This window comes from Elephas maximus, chromosome 22, assembly GCF_024166365.1.
Source record: "Elephas maximus indicus isolate mEleMax1 chromosome 22, mEleMax1 primary haplotype, whole genome shotgun sequence".
Lineage (NCBI taxonomy): Eukaryota > Metazoa > Chordata > Mammalia > Proboscidea > Elephantidae > Elephas > Elephas maximus.
The window spans coordinates 26,360,911-26,380,558 of NC_064840.1; the positions used below are offsets into that span (position 1 = coordinate 26,360,911).

At 39.8% G+C, this 19,648-nt stretch overlaps 1 protein-coding gene across 4 annotated transcripts in view; it reads right to left on the reverse strand.

Annotated features, from left to right (window-relative positions):
* HORMAD2 (HORMA domain containing 2) overlaps nt 1-19,648 on the reverse strand; it is a 179,801-nt gene that overhangs the window by 52,960 nt on the left and 107,193 nt on the right. For all 4 annotated transcript variants that reach the window (XR_007514993.1, XM_049866863.1, XM_049866861.1 and 1 more), the window contains 3 exons: nt 18,397-18,464; nt 14,884-15,035; nt 14,308-14,561 (listed from right to left, as the gene is read on the reverse strand). Coding sequence is in view for 3 of the 4 variants with exons in the window: in XM_049866863.1 (XP_049722820.1) it covers nt 14,308-14,561; nt 14,884-15,035; nt 18,397-18,464 (474 nt within the window). In the remaining variant the exon portion in view is untranslated. The remainder of the gene's footprint in view (nt 1-14,307; nt 14,562-14,883; nt 15,036-18,396; nt 18,465-19,648) is intronic.

Here is a 19,648-nt window from a genome sequence, read left to right on the forward strand (position 1 = left end):
TTCTACCCAAAGTGATCTACAGATACAATGCAATCCCGATCCAAATTCCAACAACATTTTTTAATGAGATAGAGAAACAAATCACCAACTTCATATGGAAAAGGAAGAGGCCCCAGATAAGTAAAGCATTACTGAAAAAGAAGAACAAAGCAGGAGGCCTCACATATTATACCGCTATGTAGTCAGAACAGCCTGGTATTGGTAAGACAACAGATACATAGACCAGTGGAACAGAATTGAGAATCCAGATGTAAATTCATTCATGGAAAACTAAAAGGATGTGGGAGGTGAGGAGAAAATAGGAGTTGAATGTGTTCCTGTTCAGGTTGTCTGGAAAAATTACAGTGAAATACCAAGATAAGGAACCTGGAAGAAAGAAGAGAATATTTGGTTGGGAGTTAAAATTCTATTTGGAAATGATGAATTTGAGGTATTTGTAGAATGGAGACCCTGGTGGTGTAGTGGTTAAGTGCTACAGCTGCTAACCAAAATGTCGGCAGTTTGAATCCACCAGGCGCTCCTTGAAAACTCTATGGGGCAGTTTTACTTTGTCCTACAGGGCCGCTATGAGTTGGAATTGACTCGATGGCACTGGGTTTTTTTTTTTTTTTTTTTTGTAGGATGGAAAGATCAATCTGTAGTGGAGGAAACAAAACCAAACCAATAAAGAAAAGAAGGCAAAGATAAAAGCAAAAAAATCAATGAAATAGAAAACAAAACAAGCAATAGAAGTGATCAGCACAACAAAAAGATGACTTCTTGAAAAGACTAATAAAAAATACAAATGGGGACAAATAATCAGCACCATATATGAACATAGGGAAATAACTAAAGAAACAGAAGATATTTTTAAAACTAACTTCATACCAAAAAATATGAATGAATGCCTCACCTTTCTCTCTCCCACTTTCAGGTATTCATACTTTTTGTTATGAAGTTATCCATGGAGATCTCTTATGATTTAAAAAAAAATCTTCTGTTTCTGTAGTTATTCCCCCTTTTAGAGAAAAACATAAAAAGTACCATATTTTCACATGAATAATGTGTGCCTTCTACCTTTGTTCACCAACTGCGTCCTCCCCCCATGCAAGGTATTTTTTTTAAGTGTGCTATGCTAATTTTTTTTACAGGAACATGTAAAAAAACAAATGTAGAAAGCAAACAAATAGAAGGCACACATTATACGTGTAAAAATATGGTACATCTCTCTTCAAACCTTGGAGTAGACAAAAATTTCTTAAGTCATAACAAAAACTGCCAAATAGGTGAAAGGACTGATAAATCAGTATTAAAATTAAGAACTTCTGTTCATCAAAACACATCACTAAGAGAATAAAATGGCAACTCATAAAGTAAAAGATATTATAACAACACATGTATCTGACAAAGGACTTATACACAGAGTATACACGTAGAACACTGACGAATCAATCAGAAAGACACTCCAATAGAAAAAAACATAAAGAGCATATCTCTGAAAACGGCAAGCAACTTGAACAGATATTTCACAAAAGAGGATATCCAACATGGCCAATAAACATATGAAAAAGTACTCATTTTCAACTCCACTGGTCTCATCCCTTCGGGAGCAAGAAAGAATGAAGAAAACTAAAGATATAAGAGAAAGGTTACTCCAAAGGACTAACGGACCACATCTACCACAGCCTCCACCAGACTGAGTCCAGTACAACTAGATGGTGCCCCGCTACCACCACTGACTGCTCTGACAGGGATCACAATAGAGGCTCCCGGACAGAGCTGGAGAAAAATGTAGAACAAAATTCTAACTCAAAAAGAAAGGCCAGACTTGCTGGCCTGACAGACTGGAGAAACCTGAGAGTGTGGCCCATCAGCTCAGTAATGAGGTCACTCCTGAGGTTCACCCTTCAGCCAAAGACTGAACAGGCCCATGGAACAAGACTAAAGGGGCACACCAGCCCTGGGGCAGGGACTGGAAGGCAGGAGGGAACAGGAAAGCTGGTAATAGGGAATCCAGGATGGAGAAGGGAGAGTGTTGACATGTTGTGGCATTAACCAGTGTCATAGAACAATGTGTGTACAAACTGTTTAATGAGAAACTAGTTTGTTCTGTAAACCTTCAACTAAAGTACAATTAAAAAAAAAAAAAAGGTACTCATCTTCATTAGTCAGCAGAGAAAGACAAATTAAAACCACAACGACATACCACTACCCACTGACCAGAATGGCTAAAATAAAACAGATGGGAAGTGCCAGAGGTTGGAGAGGGTGTGGAGAAAAACCACAACTTTCGTGCATTGCTGATGGAAGTGTAAATTGGCAAAACCACTTTGGAAACTACCAAAGCTAAATGTACATATATCCTTTGACCCAGCAATTCCACACCAAGGTATATTCCCAACAAAAATGTGTACATATTTCACTAAAGAAACATGTCCCAGAATGTTCAGAGCAGCACTTGTCATAATAGCTGAAAACTGGAAATCACCCAAGTTCCCATCAACAGTTGTTGTTGTTAGGTGCCATCAAGTCAGCTCTGACTCATAGCAACCTTATATATAACAAAACTAAACATTGTCCAATCCTGCACCATTGCAGTGCAATGGGTTCCTCTTTTACATGGCCTTTCTGGCCTTGGGTTTATAATTCTGCCACAATTGACTGGGCTGCAACCTTGCAAGGGATTGGTCGATTACTATGAAAACAGGGGTTTGAAAATACACCCACTAGGACCGAGTCCCTTGCAGTCCAGCTCAAGGATATTGGTTGGTTTTGCCATCCTGCTAGTCTTATATAAGGGCCAATCCCACAGCAGTTCAGGGGGGACCTCCCTACACCAAGAAGACTGTCTTTGGACCCAAGGTCCCTGAGCTGAGAACCTCCTAGACCATGAAGGGAGAGCTGTAATACTGAAGGTGGTATAAGACAGCCAGAAACTATCCCCAAAAAATATGTGTATCAATTTGGCTAGGCCATGATTCCCAGTATTGTGTGACTGTCCATCATTTTGTCATCTGATGGGATTTTCCTGTGTTGTAAATCCTACCTCTGTGATGTTAATGAGATGGAATAGGCAGAAGTTATGTAATGAGGCAGGACTCAATCTACAAGACTGGGTTGTGTCTGGAGCCAATCTGTTTTGACACATAAAAGAGAGAAGCAAGCAGAGACAGGGGACCTCATACCACCAAGAAACAAGTCAGGAGAACAGTGTGTCCTTTGGACCCAGGGTCCCTGCACTGAGAAGCTCCTTGACCAGGGAACATTGATGACAAGGACCTTCCCCCAGAGCCTACAGAGACAGAAAATCTTCCCCTGAAGCTGGCACCCTGAATTTGGACTTCTAACTTACTAGGCTGTACGAGAATAAACTTCTGTTTCTTGAAGCCAACCACGTGGTATTTCTGTTACAGCAGCACTAGCTATCTAAGGTAAGTGGCTTCTTCATTGCAACTACCTTTTTCACCAACATAAATGGTGACTATACGTGTGGGCCTAGCCTGATGGAATACACAGTAATCAAATTGACTACATCTGTGGGAAGAGATGACGGAAAAGCTCAAAATCAGGAGACAGAACAAGGCCAGGGGCCGACTGCAGAACAGAATGTCAATTGTTCATATGCAAGTTCAAGTGGAAGGTGAAGAAAATTAGAACAAGTCCATCAGAGCCAAAGTACGACCTTGTGTATACCCCACCTGAATTTAGAGACCATGTTAAGAACAGATTTGATGCACTGAATACTAATGACTGAAATCCAGACGAGTTGTGGAATGACATCAAGGACATCATACATGAAGAAAGCAAGAGGTCATTAAAAAGACAGGATAGAAAGAAAAGACCAAAATGGATGTCAGAAGAGCCTCTGAAACTTGCTCTTGAACATCATGTAGCTAAAGCAAAAGGAAGAAATGATGAAGTAAAAGAGCTGAACAGAAGATTTCAAAGGGAGGCTCGGGAAGACAAAGTATTATAACGACATGTACAAAGACCTGGAGTTAGAAAACCAAAAGAGAAGGACAGCCTCAGCTTTTCTCAAGCTCAAAGAACTGAAGAAGAAATTCAAGCCTCAAGTTCCAATACTGAAGGATTCTATGGGGAAAATAGTGAACAACGCAGGACACATCAAAAGAGGATGGACGGAATACAGAGTCACTGTACCAAAAAGAAATGGTTGACGTTCAATCATTTCAGGAGGTAGCATATGATCAATAACTATGGTACTGAAGGAAGATGTTCAAGCTGCACTGAACTCACTGGCAAAAAACAAGGCTCCAGAAATTGATGGAATACCAACTGAGATGCTTTAACAAACAGATGTAACACTGGAGGTGCTCACTCATCTATACCATGAAATTCAGAAGACAGCTACCTGGCCAAATGAAGAGATCCTTATTTATACCTATTCCAAAGTATGGTGATCCAACAGAATGTGGAAATTATCCAACAATATCATTAATATCACATGCAAGTAAAATTTTGCTGAAGATCATTCGAAAGTGGCTGCAGCAGTACATTGATAGGGAACTGCCAGAAATTCAAGCTAGGTTCAGAATCAGGGATGTCATTGCTGATGTCAGATGGATCCTGGCTAAAAGCAGAGACTACCAGAAAGATGTTTATCGTGTTTCACTGACTACGCAGTCATTCAACTGTTTAGATCATAATGGATTATGGATAACATTGCAAAGAATGGGAATTCCAGAACACTTAATTGTGCTCATGAGGAACCTGTACATAGACCAATAGGCTGTCATTTGGTCAGAACAAAAGGATGCTGCGTGGTTTAAGGTCAGGAAAGGTGTGTGTAAGGCTTGAATCCTTTCATCTTACATATTCAATCCGTATGCTGAGCTAATAATCTGAGAAGCTGAACTATATGAAGAACAGGGCATCAGGAGTGGAGGAAGACTCATTAACAACCTGTGCTATAGAGATGACACAACCTTGCTTGCTGAAAGTGAAGAGGACTTGAAGCACTTACGGATGAAGATCAAGGTGTACAGCTTTCAGTATGGATTACACCTCAACAAAAAGAAAACAAAATCCTCACAACTGGACCAATAAGCAACGTCATGATAAAAGGAGAAAAGACAGAAGTTGTCAAGGATTTCATTTTACTTGGATCTATAATCAACGCCCATGGAAGCAGTAGTCAAGAAACTAAACAACATATTGTTGTTTTTGTTGTTGTTAGGTGCCGTCGAGTCGGCTCCAACTCATAGCGACCCTATGCACAACAAACGAAACACTGCCCAGTCCTGCGCCATCCTCACAATCATTGTTATGTTTGAGCTCATCATTGCAGCCGCTGTGTCAATTCACCTCGTTGAGGGTTTTCCTCTTTTCCGCTGACCCTGTACTTTGCCAAGGCATGATGTCCTTCTCCAGGGACTGATCCCTCCTGACAACATGTCCAAAGTACATACGACGCAGTCTCACCATTCTTGCTTCTAAGGAGCATTCTGGTTGTACTTCTTCTAAGACAGATTGATTTGTTCTTTCTTCTGGCAGTCCATGGTATATTCAATATTCTTCGCCAACACCACAATCCAAAGGCGTCAATTCTTCTTCAGTCTCCCTTATTCATTGTCCAGCTTTCACATGCATACGATGTGATTGAAAATACCATGGCTTGGGTCAGGTGCACCTTAGTCTTCAGGGTGATATCTTTGCTCTTCAACACTTCAAAGAGGTCCTTTGCAGCAGATTTACCCAATGCAATGCGTCTTTTGATTTCTTGACTGCTGCGTTCATGGCTGTTGATTGTGGATCTAAGTAAAATGAAATCCTTGACAACTTCAATCTTTTCTCCGTTTGTCATGATGTTGCTCATTGGTCCAGTTGTGAGGATTTTTGTTTTCTTTATGTTGAGATGCAATCCATACCGAAGGCTGTGGTCTTTGATCTTCATTAGTAAGTGCTTCAAGTCCTTTTCACTTTCAGCAAGCAAGGTTGTGTCATCTGCATAACGCAGGTTGTTAATGAGTCCTCCTTCAATCCTGATGCCCTATTCTTCTTCATATAGTTCAGCTTCTCAGATTATTTGCTCAGCATACAGATTGAATAGGTATGGTGAAAGAATACAACCCTGACACACACCTTTCCTGACTTTAAACCAATCAGAATCCCCTTGTTCTATCCGAACAACTACCTCTTGATGTAAAGGTTCCTCATGATCACAATTAAGTGTTCTGGAATTCCCATTCTTCGCAATGTTATCCATAATTTGTTATGATCCACACAGTTGAATGCCTTTGCATAGTCAATAAAACACAGGTAAACATCCTTCTGGTATTCTCTGCTTTCAGCCAGGATCCATCTGATATCCCTGGTTCCACGTCCTATTCTGAAACCAGCCTGAATTTCCAGCAGTTCTCTATCAATACACTGCTGCAGCCGTTTTTGAATGATCTTCAGCAAAATTTTGCTTGTGTGTGATATTAGTGGTATTGTTCTATAATTTCTACATTCGGTTGGATCACTTTTCTTGGGAATAGGCATAAATATGGATGTCTTCCAGTCAGTTGGCCAGGAAGCTGTCTTCCGTATTTCTTGGCATAGACAAGTGAGCACCTCCAGCGATGCATCTGTTTGTTGAAACTCCTCAACTGATATTCCATCAATTCCCGGAGCCTTGTTTTTTTGCCAATGTCTTCAGAGCAGCTTGGACTTCTTCCTTTAGCACCATTGGTTCCTGATCATATGCTACCTCTTAAAATGGCTGAACATTGACCAATTCTTTTGTATAATGATGCTTCCTGAGTCGTTTAATATTTTCCCCATAGAATCCTTCAGTATTGCAACTCAAGGCTTGAATTTTTAATTCGGTTCTTTCAGCTTAAGAAACGCCGAGCGTGTTCTTCCCTTTTGGTTTTCCATCTCCAGCTCTTTGCACATGTCATTATAATACTTTACTTTCTTTTCAAGCTGCCCTTTGAAATCTTCTGTTCAGTTCTTTTACTTCATCAATTCTTCCTTTTGCTTTAGCTGCTCGACGTTCAAGATCAAGTTTCAGAGTCTCCTCTGACACCCATCTTGGTCTTTTCTTTCTTTCCTGTCTTTTCGATGACCTCTTACTTTCTTCATGGATGATGTCCTTGATGTCATTCCACAACTCGTCTGGTCTTCAGTCACTAGTGTTCAATGCATCAAATCTATTCTTCAGATGATCTCTACATTCAGGTGGGATACACTCAAGATCATATTTTGGCTCTCATGGACTTGCTCGGATTTTCTTCAGTTTCAGCTTAAACTTGCATCTGAGTAATTGATGGTCTGTTCCACAGTCAGCCCCTGGCCTTGTTCTGACTGATGATACTGAGCTTTTCCATTGTCTCTTTCTACAGATTTAGTCAACATGATTTCTGTGTGTTCCATCTGGCAAGGTCCATGTGTATAGTTGCCGTTTATGTCGGTAAAAGAAAGTATTTGCAATGAAGAAGTCGTTGGTCTTGCTAAATTCTATCATTCGATCTCCAGCATTGCTTCTATCACCAAGGCCATATTTTCCAACTACTGATCTTTCTTTTTTGTTTCCAACTTTCACATTCCAATCATTAGTAATTATGAATGCATCTTGATTGCATGTTTGATCAATTTCGGACTGCAGCAGCTGATAAAAATCTTCTATTTCTTCATCTTTGGCCCTAATGGTTGGTGTGTAAATTTGAATAATAGTCATATTAACTGGTCTTCCTTGTAGGCGTATGGATATTATCCTATCACTGACAGTGTTGTACTTCGGGATAGATCTTTAAATGTTCTTTTTGACGATGAATGCAACACCATTCCTTTTCAAGTTGTCATTCCCAGCATAGTAGACTATATGATTGTCTGATTCAAAATGGCCAATACCAGTCCATTTCAGCTCACTAATGCCTAGGATATCGATGTTTATGCATTCCATTTCATTTTTGATGATTTCCAACTTTCCTAGATTCATAATTCTTACATTCCAGGTTCCGATTATTAATGGATGTTTGCAGCTGTTTCTTCTCATTTTGAGTCATGCCACATCAGCAAATGAAGGTCCTGAAAGCTTTACTCCATCCACGTCATTAAGGTTGACTCTACTTTGAGGAGGCAGCTCTTCCCCAGTCACCTATGGAGTGCCTTCCAACCTGGGGGACTTATCTTCCAGCACTATATCAGACAATGTTCTGCTGCTATTCATAAAGTTTTCACCAGCTAATGCTTTTCAGAAGTAGACTGCAGATCCTTCTTCCCAGTCTGTCTTAGTCTGGAAGCTCAGTTGAAGTCTGTCCTCCATGGGTGACCCTGCTGGTATCTGAATACTGGTGGCATAGCTTCCAGCATCACAGCAACAAGCAAGCCCCCACGGTACGACAAACTGACAGACACATGAAGGAAACAACATGTTACATTAGAAAAATCTGCTGCAAAAGACTTGTTTAAACTGTTAAAAAGCAAAGATGTCACTTTAAGGTCTAAGGTGCATCTGACCCAAGCCTTGGTATTTTCAATCGCCTCATACGCATACGAAAGCTGGACAATGAGTAAGGAAGACCTAAGAAGAATTGACGCCTGGCAAAGAGTGCTGAATATACCACGGACTTCCAAAAGAATGAACAAATCTGTCTTGTAAGATGTATAGCCAGAATGCTCCTTAGAAGCAAAGATGACGAGACTTTGTCTCACATACTTTGCACATGTTATCAGGAGGAACCAGTCCCTGGAGAAGGATATCATGCTTGATAAAACAGAGGATCAGCGAAAGAGAGGAACCCTCAATGAGATGGATTGACACAGTAGCTTCAAAAATGTGCTCAAGCATAACAACTTTGAGGATGGTGCAGGACCAGGCAGTGTTTCCTTCTGTTATACATAGGGTCATCAAGAGTTGGAATGGGCTCCATGGCACCTAAGAACAAAATGTTAGCTATATCTTCCTTGAATGCAATCAGAAGAAAGTTGTGCCAAAATTAAAGCCATTATCATCTCTGACAGTGTAAAAATACTTACAAAAAAAAAAAAGTTGTTTGTTTGATTATATAATTTACATTAAGACCAGGACCACTTTTCAATATATTAAAAATAACACAGAGTTAAAGAACTAGAAGGAAACTTCAGAAGTTAACAAGTACATTCTTCTGTCTTTAAGTAGAACTCAAACTATCTTAAACAAGTAAATTATTATTCTAATCTCAAAATATCTCCTGAGGAGATTTTATAACATCCCTTCCCACTAAGCAGAAGAATCTAAAAATTCTTTTTGTCTAACTCAGAACCCTTTTAATACAATGTTGGCATACAGCAAACATTATTACCTAGACAACAGCCAGTTAAGGGCCTGCACTTACTTAAGGTACAGTGAGGCCCTAGCATGTACTCAATTCCATGTCTCCATTGAAGGAAGCAGGAAAGTAAAGGGCTCAAAGTCCTGCCTGTTTGGCTCCACTGGCTCCAACCCTGTCAGCCTCCTGGCTTTCCCCCAGTGACCTATCCTCAAAGTTTCTCTCACATAACTAAGCGTTGACTAACATTTTTATTTCACTTTGGTTGGTTAATCTATAACATTTTTATCTCCCAATCCCCTCCACCCAATTACCTCAAGTAATCAAGAATTCATTTATACATCAGGTGAGTATAAATATATAACTAGAATATATTTTTTAAATATGAAAAATATTACTTTGGAGTTGGAGGGCTCACACTTCTCAATTTCTAAATTTATTAGTATGGTACTGGTATAAGGGCAGACATATATATCAATGGAATACAACAGAAAGTCTAGAAATAAACACTTACATATATGTCCAGCTGATTTTTGACAAAGGTTCTAAGACTATTTAATGGGGAAAGGGCGGTCTTTTCAACAAAATGGTACTGGGAAAACTGGAAATCCACATGCAAAAGAATGAATTTGGGCCCTTACATTACACCTAATGCAAAAATCAACTCAAAATAGATCAAAGAAAGGGATACCATATAAGATGGTAGAGTAGGAAGCTCTAGAGGTTGGTCCCTTCACTAAAACAACAACTGAACCAGAAATAGCAATTGGAATCAACTATTTTGGAACTCTGGAACCTAACTGGATGCTTACATTAACCAGGGAGTGCATTACAAAAGGATAGGGTGATGATCTCTTCTAGGTGAGCCACATGCACTAACTGGCTACCATCCCCCATTTCTTTGCCCTGACATGGTGGTGGGGATGGCTGTGACATTACTAGAGCTGCTGGATGGTGAATTTAAAGAAGAATTAATATCAATATTTTTCAAAGTCTTAAAAAAAAAATAGAACAGGAGGGAACACATCCTAACTTATTTTATGAGGCAAGCATTATTATCATGATACCAAAGCTGGAAAAACACATGACATAAAAAAAAAAGCTATAGGCCAATATCTTTTATGAATATAGATGCAAATGTCCTCAGCAAAATACTAACAAACCAAATTCAGCAGTATATTAAAAGGATTATACACCATGACTAAGTGGGGTTTACTCCAGGAATGCAAGGATGGTTCAACGTATGAAAATCAATCAATGTAATACACTACATTAATAGAATAAAGGGAAGAAAAACACATGATCATCTCAATTGATGCATAACAATGCATAACAAAGTATTGGACAAAATCCAATACTTTTTCATGATAGATAAAAAACAGTCTTGTTGCAACATGGATGAACCTTGAAAATATTATGCTAAGTAAAATAAAAATAAGCCAGACACAAAAGAACAAATATTGCATAATTCCACTTGCATGAGGTACCTAGAATGGGCAAATTCATAGAGGTTTCCAGGGGTTGTGGGGAGGAGGTAATGGAGAGTTATTGTTTAATGGGTATAGAGTTCCTGTTTGAGACGATAAAAAAGATCTGGAAATAGATAGTAGTGATGGTTACACAACACTATGAATGTACTTAATGCCACCGAATTGTACACTCAAAAATGGTTAAAACGTTAATTTTAAGTTATGTATATTTTACCACACAATAAAAATTTCCAAAAATGCATTATTTATAAAAGAAAGAAAGAAAATTCATAAATTTTCTAAATTTATTGGTACCTTTTACAAAAGAAGTATATTGGAAAGTCTTTTTTTCTCCTAGTCACAGACAATTTCATTAACAAAGTTTTATCTTCTTCTTGAAGACAGTACTTGTCATGGATTGAATTGTGTCCCCCCAAATTATGTGTCAACTCCGCTAGGCCATGATTCCCAGTATTGTGTGGTTTTCCTCCATTTTGTGATCTGATGTAATTATCTTCCATTTTGTGATGTGTTGTAAATCCTAACCTTTATATATTAATGAGGCAGGATCAGGGAGGGGTTTATCTTGAGTCACACCCTTATTTGAGTCATGTCCTTACTTAACTCACACCCTTACTCAAGTCACACTCTTGCTTGAGTCATACCTTTTATCTTACAAGAGATATAAGGACAGAGAAAGAAGCAGAGAGGAGATGGACCTCACTACAACCAAGAAAGAACAGCCTGGACTGGAATGCATCCTTTGGACCCAGGGTTCCTGCACTGAGAACTTCCTAGGCCCAAGGGAAGACTGATGCCAGACACACGACACATGGAGATCTCCAAGGAATGCCAGGCCAACAGATGTTGAAAGGAGACAAGGACCTTCCTGCACAGCCAACAGAGAAAGTCTTCCCTAGAGCCAGCACTCTGAATTTGGACTTCTAGCCTCTTAAACTGTAAGAAAGTAAATTTGATTGCCAAAGCCATCTACTTGTAGTATTTCTGTTATAGCAGCACTAGGTACTAAGACATAATTTGGTACCAGAAGAGTGGGTTGCTGCTCTAACAGATACCTAAAATGTGGAAGCAGTTTTAGAATCGGGTAATGGGTAAAGGCTGGAAGAGTTTTAAGGTGCGTAATAGCAAAAGGTTAGATTTCCTTGAAAAGACTGTTGGTGGAATTATGGACATTAAAGGCAATACTGGTGAGGGTTCAGGAGAAAGTGAGGGGAGACACAGAGAAAGTCTCTATCATCTTATAGAATACATATGGTGCAAGCAACAGAATGTTGCTAGAAATGTGGACGTTACATGTGCTTCTGGTGAGACTTTAAAAGAAAATGATGAACATGCGATTGGACAATGGAAGAAGGGCAGCGTTTTTTAGGCAGTGGCAAAGAACTTGTCAGAATTACGCTGAAATGTTTGGTGCAAGGTAAAACTTGTAAGCAATGAACTTTAATATTTGGCTGAGAAGATTTCTAAGCTAATCTTAAAGGGAATGTGTGGTTTCCCCTTTCTGCTTATACTAAAATGCGAGAGGGAAGAGATGGGCTTAAAAACGAACTGCAAAATGAAAACAAAACTTAAAGATTTGGAAAATTCTATTGTACAAACTAAGGACACGTGTCGTAGATTTTTCACCAAGGACATGGGTACATAAACTTTTGTTAAAGAGATTAAGCCATCAGTTTAGACTGAAGGAAACAGAAAGGACAAAAGGAAAGAAAACTGTCTGCCTCTTGGAATTCTACAGCAGGAAATAGGCCAAAGGAGCTACATCTGTTGTTCTCCAAGAAAAGGACCATCCTGGGAGCAGTTCAAAGATCAGTAGAACTGTTGGAAGGAGCACAGGAAGTCAGGCCTTCTTGGTTTCAATAGGCGGGGTCACAGTTTCCTAGATCTCAAAGGATGGGGCCACACCCTCCTAGGTTTCAAAGAGTCGGATCTTAGCCAACTCAGTTCCAGAGTATGGGGCTGCCATTAAGGTGTGCCAGGGGGATGAGGCTGCCGCCCAAAGCCAAGGGGACAAGGCTGCCATGCCCAAGGGCAGAAGAACAGAGCCTGCCAGGGCTGAGGGGGTGGAATTGCCACTCAGATGGACTAGGAGAATGGGGTCACCCAAAGCTGAGGGAGCAGAGTTGCCATCTCAGTGGGCCTGGAAGGAGGAGCTGAAACCCAGGGCTGAGGGGATTCTACCAGATCCAGAGAGCATGGCCAACACCCAGAGTCTAGAGGGCAGGGCCACTGCCTAGATGGTCTCAGAGAACAGAAGATTATTTTCAAGCCTTGAGAACTAATGTAAATTATTCTGTTGGGTTTTAGACTTGCTTGGTGCCTGTTATCCCTTATTTCCCTCCAATTTCTCCTGTTCCACTATTGTACTTTGGAACCAGGTTACTTGCAATCTAGATTTAACAGGTTCACAGACGGGAAAGAATCTTGTCCCAGGATGGAATATGCCTCAAGTCTAACTTATATTTGATTTAGATGATTCAGAAAATGAGATTTTAGACTTAGAATCTATTGAAGACTTTTGGGATGATATGATGGAGTGAATGTGTTTTACACGTGGCAAGGACATGAATTTGGGGGGCCAGAGAGTGGAATGTCATGGATTGAACTGTGCGCCAAAAATATGTGTCAATGTGACTAGGCCATGATTCTCAGTATTGTGTGGTTGTCCTCCATTTTGTTTTGTTTTGTTTTATTATACTTTAAATGAAGGTTTACAGAACAAACTAGCTTCTCATTAGTTAGTACTCGTATTGTTTTATGACACTGGTTAACAAGCCCATGACATATCAACACTCTCCTTTCTCAACCTTGGGTTCCCTATTACCAGCTTTCTTGTGCCCTGCTTTCTAGTCCTTGCCCCTGGGCTATTGTGCCCCTTTAGTCTCGTTTTGTTTTATGGGCCCATCTAACCTTTGGCTAAAGGTTGAACCTCAGAAGTGACTTCATTACTGATCTAAAAGGGTGTCCAGGGACCTGGGGTGTATCTTGACAAGAGGATGTGATTCAATTCAGACCCCTACTCAAATCACACCCTTGCTTGAGTCACACCTTTTATCTTACAGGAGATAAAAGGAGACATAAGCAAGCAAAGAGCAGAAGGACCTCACTACAACCAAGAAAGAAGAGCCAGGAACGCAGTGCATCCTTTGGACCTGGAGTCCTTGTGTTGAGAACCTCCTAGACCCAGGGGAAGATTGATGCCAAGACACATGGAGATCTCCAAGGAACACTGGCCCACAGGTGTAGAAAGAGAACAAAGACCTTCCTCCAGAGCCAACAGAAAGAGAAAGCCTTCCCTAGAGCCAACACTCTGAATTCGGACTTCTAGCCTCTTAAACTGTGAGGAAACAAATTTCTATTTGTTAAAGCCATCCACTTGTGGTACTTCTGTTATAGCAGCACTAGATAACTAAGACTGTACTTTTTTAAACTAAAAACTCCTTGATGTTAGGGGCTAGTTCTCAGTTTTTATATCTGGCACACTTCACTGGACCCTGTTACTGTGACATGACCAGTGTAGGAACTGAAAAATGTCAATCATGTTGAACCGAAGCAATAGAAGATCAAAAGCTTTGCCTTACATGATTGTTGCATTCCTCCTCCTCCTCATCACAGTCTAGGCCTTGATGGGCGATCTCAGTAGTGTTGTTCTCCTGAAAGACGTTGTTCTCCAAATCAGACACTCTGGTGACCTCAGTCGTGACTTTTACTTTCATGCTGTGAAAGCCAGTGGAGACCAATCCCACTTGCAAGTTGACAGGCTCCCCCTCAAATAGTAGGAAGTGTGAGTTCACCCCTTCTTTAAAACCAGGAGGTTGGTAATCATTTGGGGTCACTGCAAAATGAAAAGGACAGAAATCCATAAAATAACGAGCGTTTCAATAGAACAACTCATATTAATCTTTCATTTGTAGCAACAGACATCTCTTTCAGGTACTCATAAAATCCTATTTACATAAAATATTAGTTCAGCACTTAAAGAATTTGAACTCAAGGTCAAGAAGGGAGAGTGCTGACATGTTGTAGGGTTGGTAACCAATGCCACAAAACGATATGTGCACTGTTTAACGAGAGTCTAGTTTGTTCTGTAAACCTTCATCTAAAGTACAATAGTAAAAAAAAAAGAAAGAAAAATTTCACTAGAGGTGTCCACCTACCCTCATTATAGTAGTGAAGTTTCATCGTAAGTATAACATCATTAGGAAGGGGTCCAAGGTTCTGCATAAGTATATACAATTTACGGATCAGTAGAACACTGGCTTTCTTAATATCTTCACTGTTTGTCCCACTTTCAAAGCTTGTACTGGTGCTATAACCACAGAGAAAAACAGCATACTTTTCAATCATATACAATATTGACAATATATCCCAAAACAGAACAAAAATTTAGACTATATGATCAAATAAACATAAACATCAGAACATTTTTGAGGCTATTTTTAGAACGTAAATTAGTAACGTTTTCAACATGTATACAAAGAATATAGTAGCAGCAAGTTCCCCTAAAGTATTTTAAATATGATCTGATTTTTAAAAATTTTATTTACAAATAACCAAATACTATAATAGTGAGAACAATGGATTTGGAATTAGGAGACCTGGTATCTAATATGGAGCCCTGCTAGTGCAGTGGTTAAGAGCTCAGGCTGCTAACCAAAAGGTCAGCTGTTCGTATCCAGCAAATCCTTGGAAACCCTGTGGGGCAGTTCTACTCTGTCCTACAGGGTTGCTATGAGTCAGAATCAACTCGATGGCAATTTTTTTTTTTTTTCTGGTATCTAATATTGGCTCTGCTGCTAACTAGCTGAACTACCTCGGTCAAGTCATTTAGATACTCTAGGTCAGTTGGCTCATTTGTGAGACAAGCTTACAGACATTTTTGCACTTCCCCAACTATTAAATCAATCACCAGCTCTGGGCCTTTCTACCATCTGGTTATCTCTCAAAGGCATACCCTTCTCATGTCTTGCATGGATTACCACAATGTCTATCTAACTATTTTTCCTACTTTCATTCTTGTCCACACTGCTAAACATTCTCCATTTTATACCACTGCCCAAATACTATTCCTAATAGGGAAATCTGCTCGTGTCACTTCCCTGCTTAAAATTCTTCTATGACCTCCATTAAACTTGAGAATGGTGTGTACTGTGCCTTTCATGACCAGCCCTGCCCTCACCTCCACCTGCATCTGCAGTTACTACCAGTTTTCTCTCACTCATGTGCATTTGCATACGCTGCTTCCTTTGCTTGAAATGTACTTTTCCTACTTCTCTTCCTGACTCTCCTGAATTCATCCTTTAATACCTAGCTCATGGTCACCTCTTCAAGGAAATCTTCCCTAATAAGATCCACGTTTTATGCCTCAAGATAATTGTCTGTCTGTTTCCCACCAGACTGTGAGTGGCTGTATCTTTTATCTCCGCAATACCTAGTTTGGGGCCCTGCTACAGTAAGTACTCAATAAACATTTGTTTAATTAATTCAGGAATGAACATATTAGACTAAATTACCTCCCAAGTCTAATAAGTTTTCTCTTTCCAGCTCACATTTCACATCTGAGTAATTTCCAAGACAGACAATATATTTGCACAGTGCCTTATGCATAGTACGCACTCAGCACTGAAAAAATAATCCTAAGTAAATGAACTGTTGGGTATTGTTCTAACTGATCTTTGGAATCAGTGTGAATTTATAAAGCAAACATTTATTAAGTGAATATATTATCTCCTTTCTCAATTGTGAACAAACTTAAAGCTTTATGACCCTGATTTAACCAATCTGAATATAGGTAATATAGGTAATGAGAATGAAGGGTTATAGCCATGTAGCTCGTGGGATGCTTCAATATACATCAGTAAAATCATATTCAGAAATCCCCTGCATTCTTCTAAAAGGGAAATTATGTTTACTGTGGAAGAGTTGATAAGGTAATTTTGTGGGAACAATCCTTTAAACAAATGCCTACCTTTGGTTTCTAGGAAATTAGTAATATGCACTACCTTTGGCCATTTTTGTTTCAGTCCTCACCTCTTGGGATGTGTGCCCTCAGAGCAAAAGACATCAATCTGGTCATAGTCTTGTTATTACTACTTATGTTTGAGTTTTAGAGAGTAAAAGACAGCTGTTTTTTATGAGATATATGTATGAAAAGTACTGTATAATCTGTAAACTGCTATATAGATGATAGCTAATGATGATTAATATCATTTTAATTCTCATTTCCAGAACTTACCTCCTCTTCACACTCCTAGTGTTGTCTGTAAGTTTTACAAATGAGAGGATAATTTAAGGAGATGAATCTTGGAGAGAGGTAAGTGGTGAGACAGAGCTAATAGTAGGGAAAACTGAGACTGAGGCCATGTTTCTCTTCAGTCATTCCTCTCAGTAGCTCCTATCCCCCTAAATCGGAGTGCTCTACCATCCAGGGCAATGGGACCCCGGTGGCACAGTGGTTAAGAATTTGGCTGCTAACCAAAAGGTCGGCAGTTCAAATCCACCAGCTGCTCCTTGGAAACTCTATGGGGCAGTTCTACTCTGTCCTATAGAATCGCTGTGAGTTAGAATTGACTCAACGGCAGTGGGCATTTCACCATCATCTCACCCCTCTGCTTATATTCCATCTCATCAGCTACCCTTAGCTCACTAACTTTCTGGCTGATCTGATGACCACATCCAAAAGCTACTCGAAGAGGAAAAAATGTTATTCCTCAAAAAAAAAACATCTGCACTGGGGACCTACTGAGAAAATGTCCTTGTCTTTGCTCCTTAATCCACTCATATATTGAAAACTTAGAATTTTAGATTTGATAGGAAAATGCAGTGCTTTCTACCCTCTTCCATACAAGGACATACATAGAAAATGATGTTTGCATCGCAGGGACAAGCAGATGAAACCATTTGCATCTGTTGGCAAAAAATTCAGGGATTTCATCTACCGGAGGCCCTGCCTGGCTATACTGAGGGCTGAGAAGATCAATATCTTGATATAGAAATTGAGAAACTTTGCGTTAGTGGATAGAGCCTTATGAAGTTCTTCAATCAGCACCATGTACGCAAACTTATTAATGTAATTTCCACTGCTGTGCCTCCAAAGGCCACCACCATCATCACCACTACCATTAAAAAAAAAAAAAAATTTTTTTTTTTTTACCATTAAAAAAAAAAATTAGGTACCATTTATTGAGTGTTTATTAGGTGCCAGGCATGGGCAAAGCTTTATACATGTATTAATATTTAATAATCACTGTGACTCTATAAGGTAGATATTATTATTACCTCCATAGTACAGCTAAGAACACTAATATGTAGGGAGGTTGAGTTTTATATCCATAGTTATATGGCCAGTAATTATCAGAGCCAGGGTTCAAAGTAGGTCTTTCTACCTTGGGACTTAGAGCTCTTAACCACGAAACTTGTCTTAGATCCTACAAACACTACCATTGAAGAGAAGAAGGAAAGAAGGAACCCTCTACTCCCACTAGCTTTACCTGTGGATTTCAGAAATTTAAAAAAAAAATTTATTACAGTCCCTTTTTATAATAACGGTTTTTTTTTAGAGTTACAGGAAGTTACAAAAGAAGTACAGGACATATCTCTGGTTTCAAGAAGCTTATGTTTACCTCAACCCCATATATTTATCATGTTCATTAAACAATTATAGATTCTACCTGTCAAAGTCCATAGTGGCTCCTTCTTTTGCGTATTTGAATTTGAACTGGTATATCTCAGTCACTTTCTAGGAACATCGAATGGAACAGAGAAAGAAATTACTTTAAAAAATAAAGTCAGAATTTCACCTGATAAGTAAAGAACATTTTCATTGTATACCTACTATACTGAGTTAGGTGGCAAATACTACCATCACCATTTATTATTTTAGCTGGAGAAACTAGTGCATGGGGTCAAGCGTTTGACCTACTGTAGGTAAATGACAGTGGAACCAGTTGAGAAAACATTCATTCATGTAACAAATATTTATTGAACACCTACTTTGTGCCAAACACTTGAGTCACAGTGGTGAATATGAAAGAAAAGGTTCCTATTTTTCTGGTACATACAGTATAATGGGGGAGATAGTCAATAAATAAGTAAACAAAATAATTTCACATAGTGATATGTGCTGTGAACACTATAAAGCAGATGCTGCGACAGAGAATGCATAAAGGGGAGGGGTGCAGATTTGGTTTGATAGGGCCAAGGAAGCTCTCACTGAAAAGGTGATGTCTGGGCTGAGCCTTGGTGACAAAAGGTGGTCATGTGAAGATGTGGGTGGAAAGAGGGGTGGTGGTGGATAGAGAGAGCAGCCCAGGCAGTGGGGACAGCAATAGAAGAGTTCCCACAGGCTTGGGGAGGTAGGGACAAGATGGTGGACTAGTCAGGCGCTTCCTGTGGTCTCTCTTACAACGGAGACCCCAAAAAACAAGCGAATCAATTATATATGACAATCTAGGAGCCCTGAACATCTAAGGCAAAGTTGAGGACTCAAACTGAGCAGCAGGGGGAAGGAGAGATGGTCCAGAAGCAGCAAGGAGTTGCCAGAACTGACCAGGTGGGAACTGGCACCACACAGGCTGGATCCACTGGCACCAGCACAGTTAAGCAAGCAGTAAGTAGCATTTGGGATGTGTTTTCCATGTCGGGAGAGACCAAGCCGTGGAGAGTCTGCTCAACCCTCCAGAACCAGTGAGAAGCAGCCCTCAACTGGTAAAAGATAAGTACGTGAGTCTAATCTACCACATGGACCAAAAAACACCTCTTTGGGGTAAAAGGTCTCTCCCATTTTCCTGACCCCTCCCTGGTCCGCACTGGGCTTCAGTGACAGCCAGTTTCCCTGGGCCGGAAGTAGGACCTGTTGTGTGCTCTGAGCCATTCTCCTAGCACTGAAAAGGAACAAATTAAACAGGGGAAAAATAATCTCCT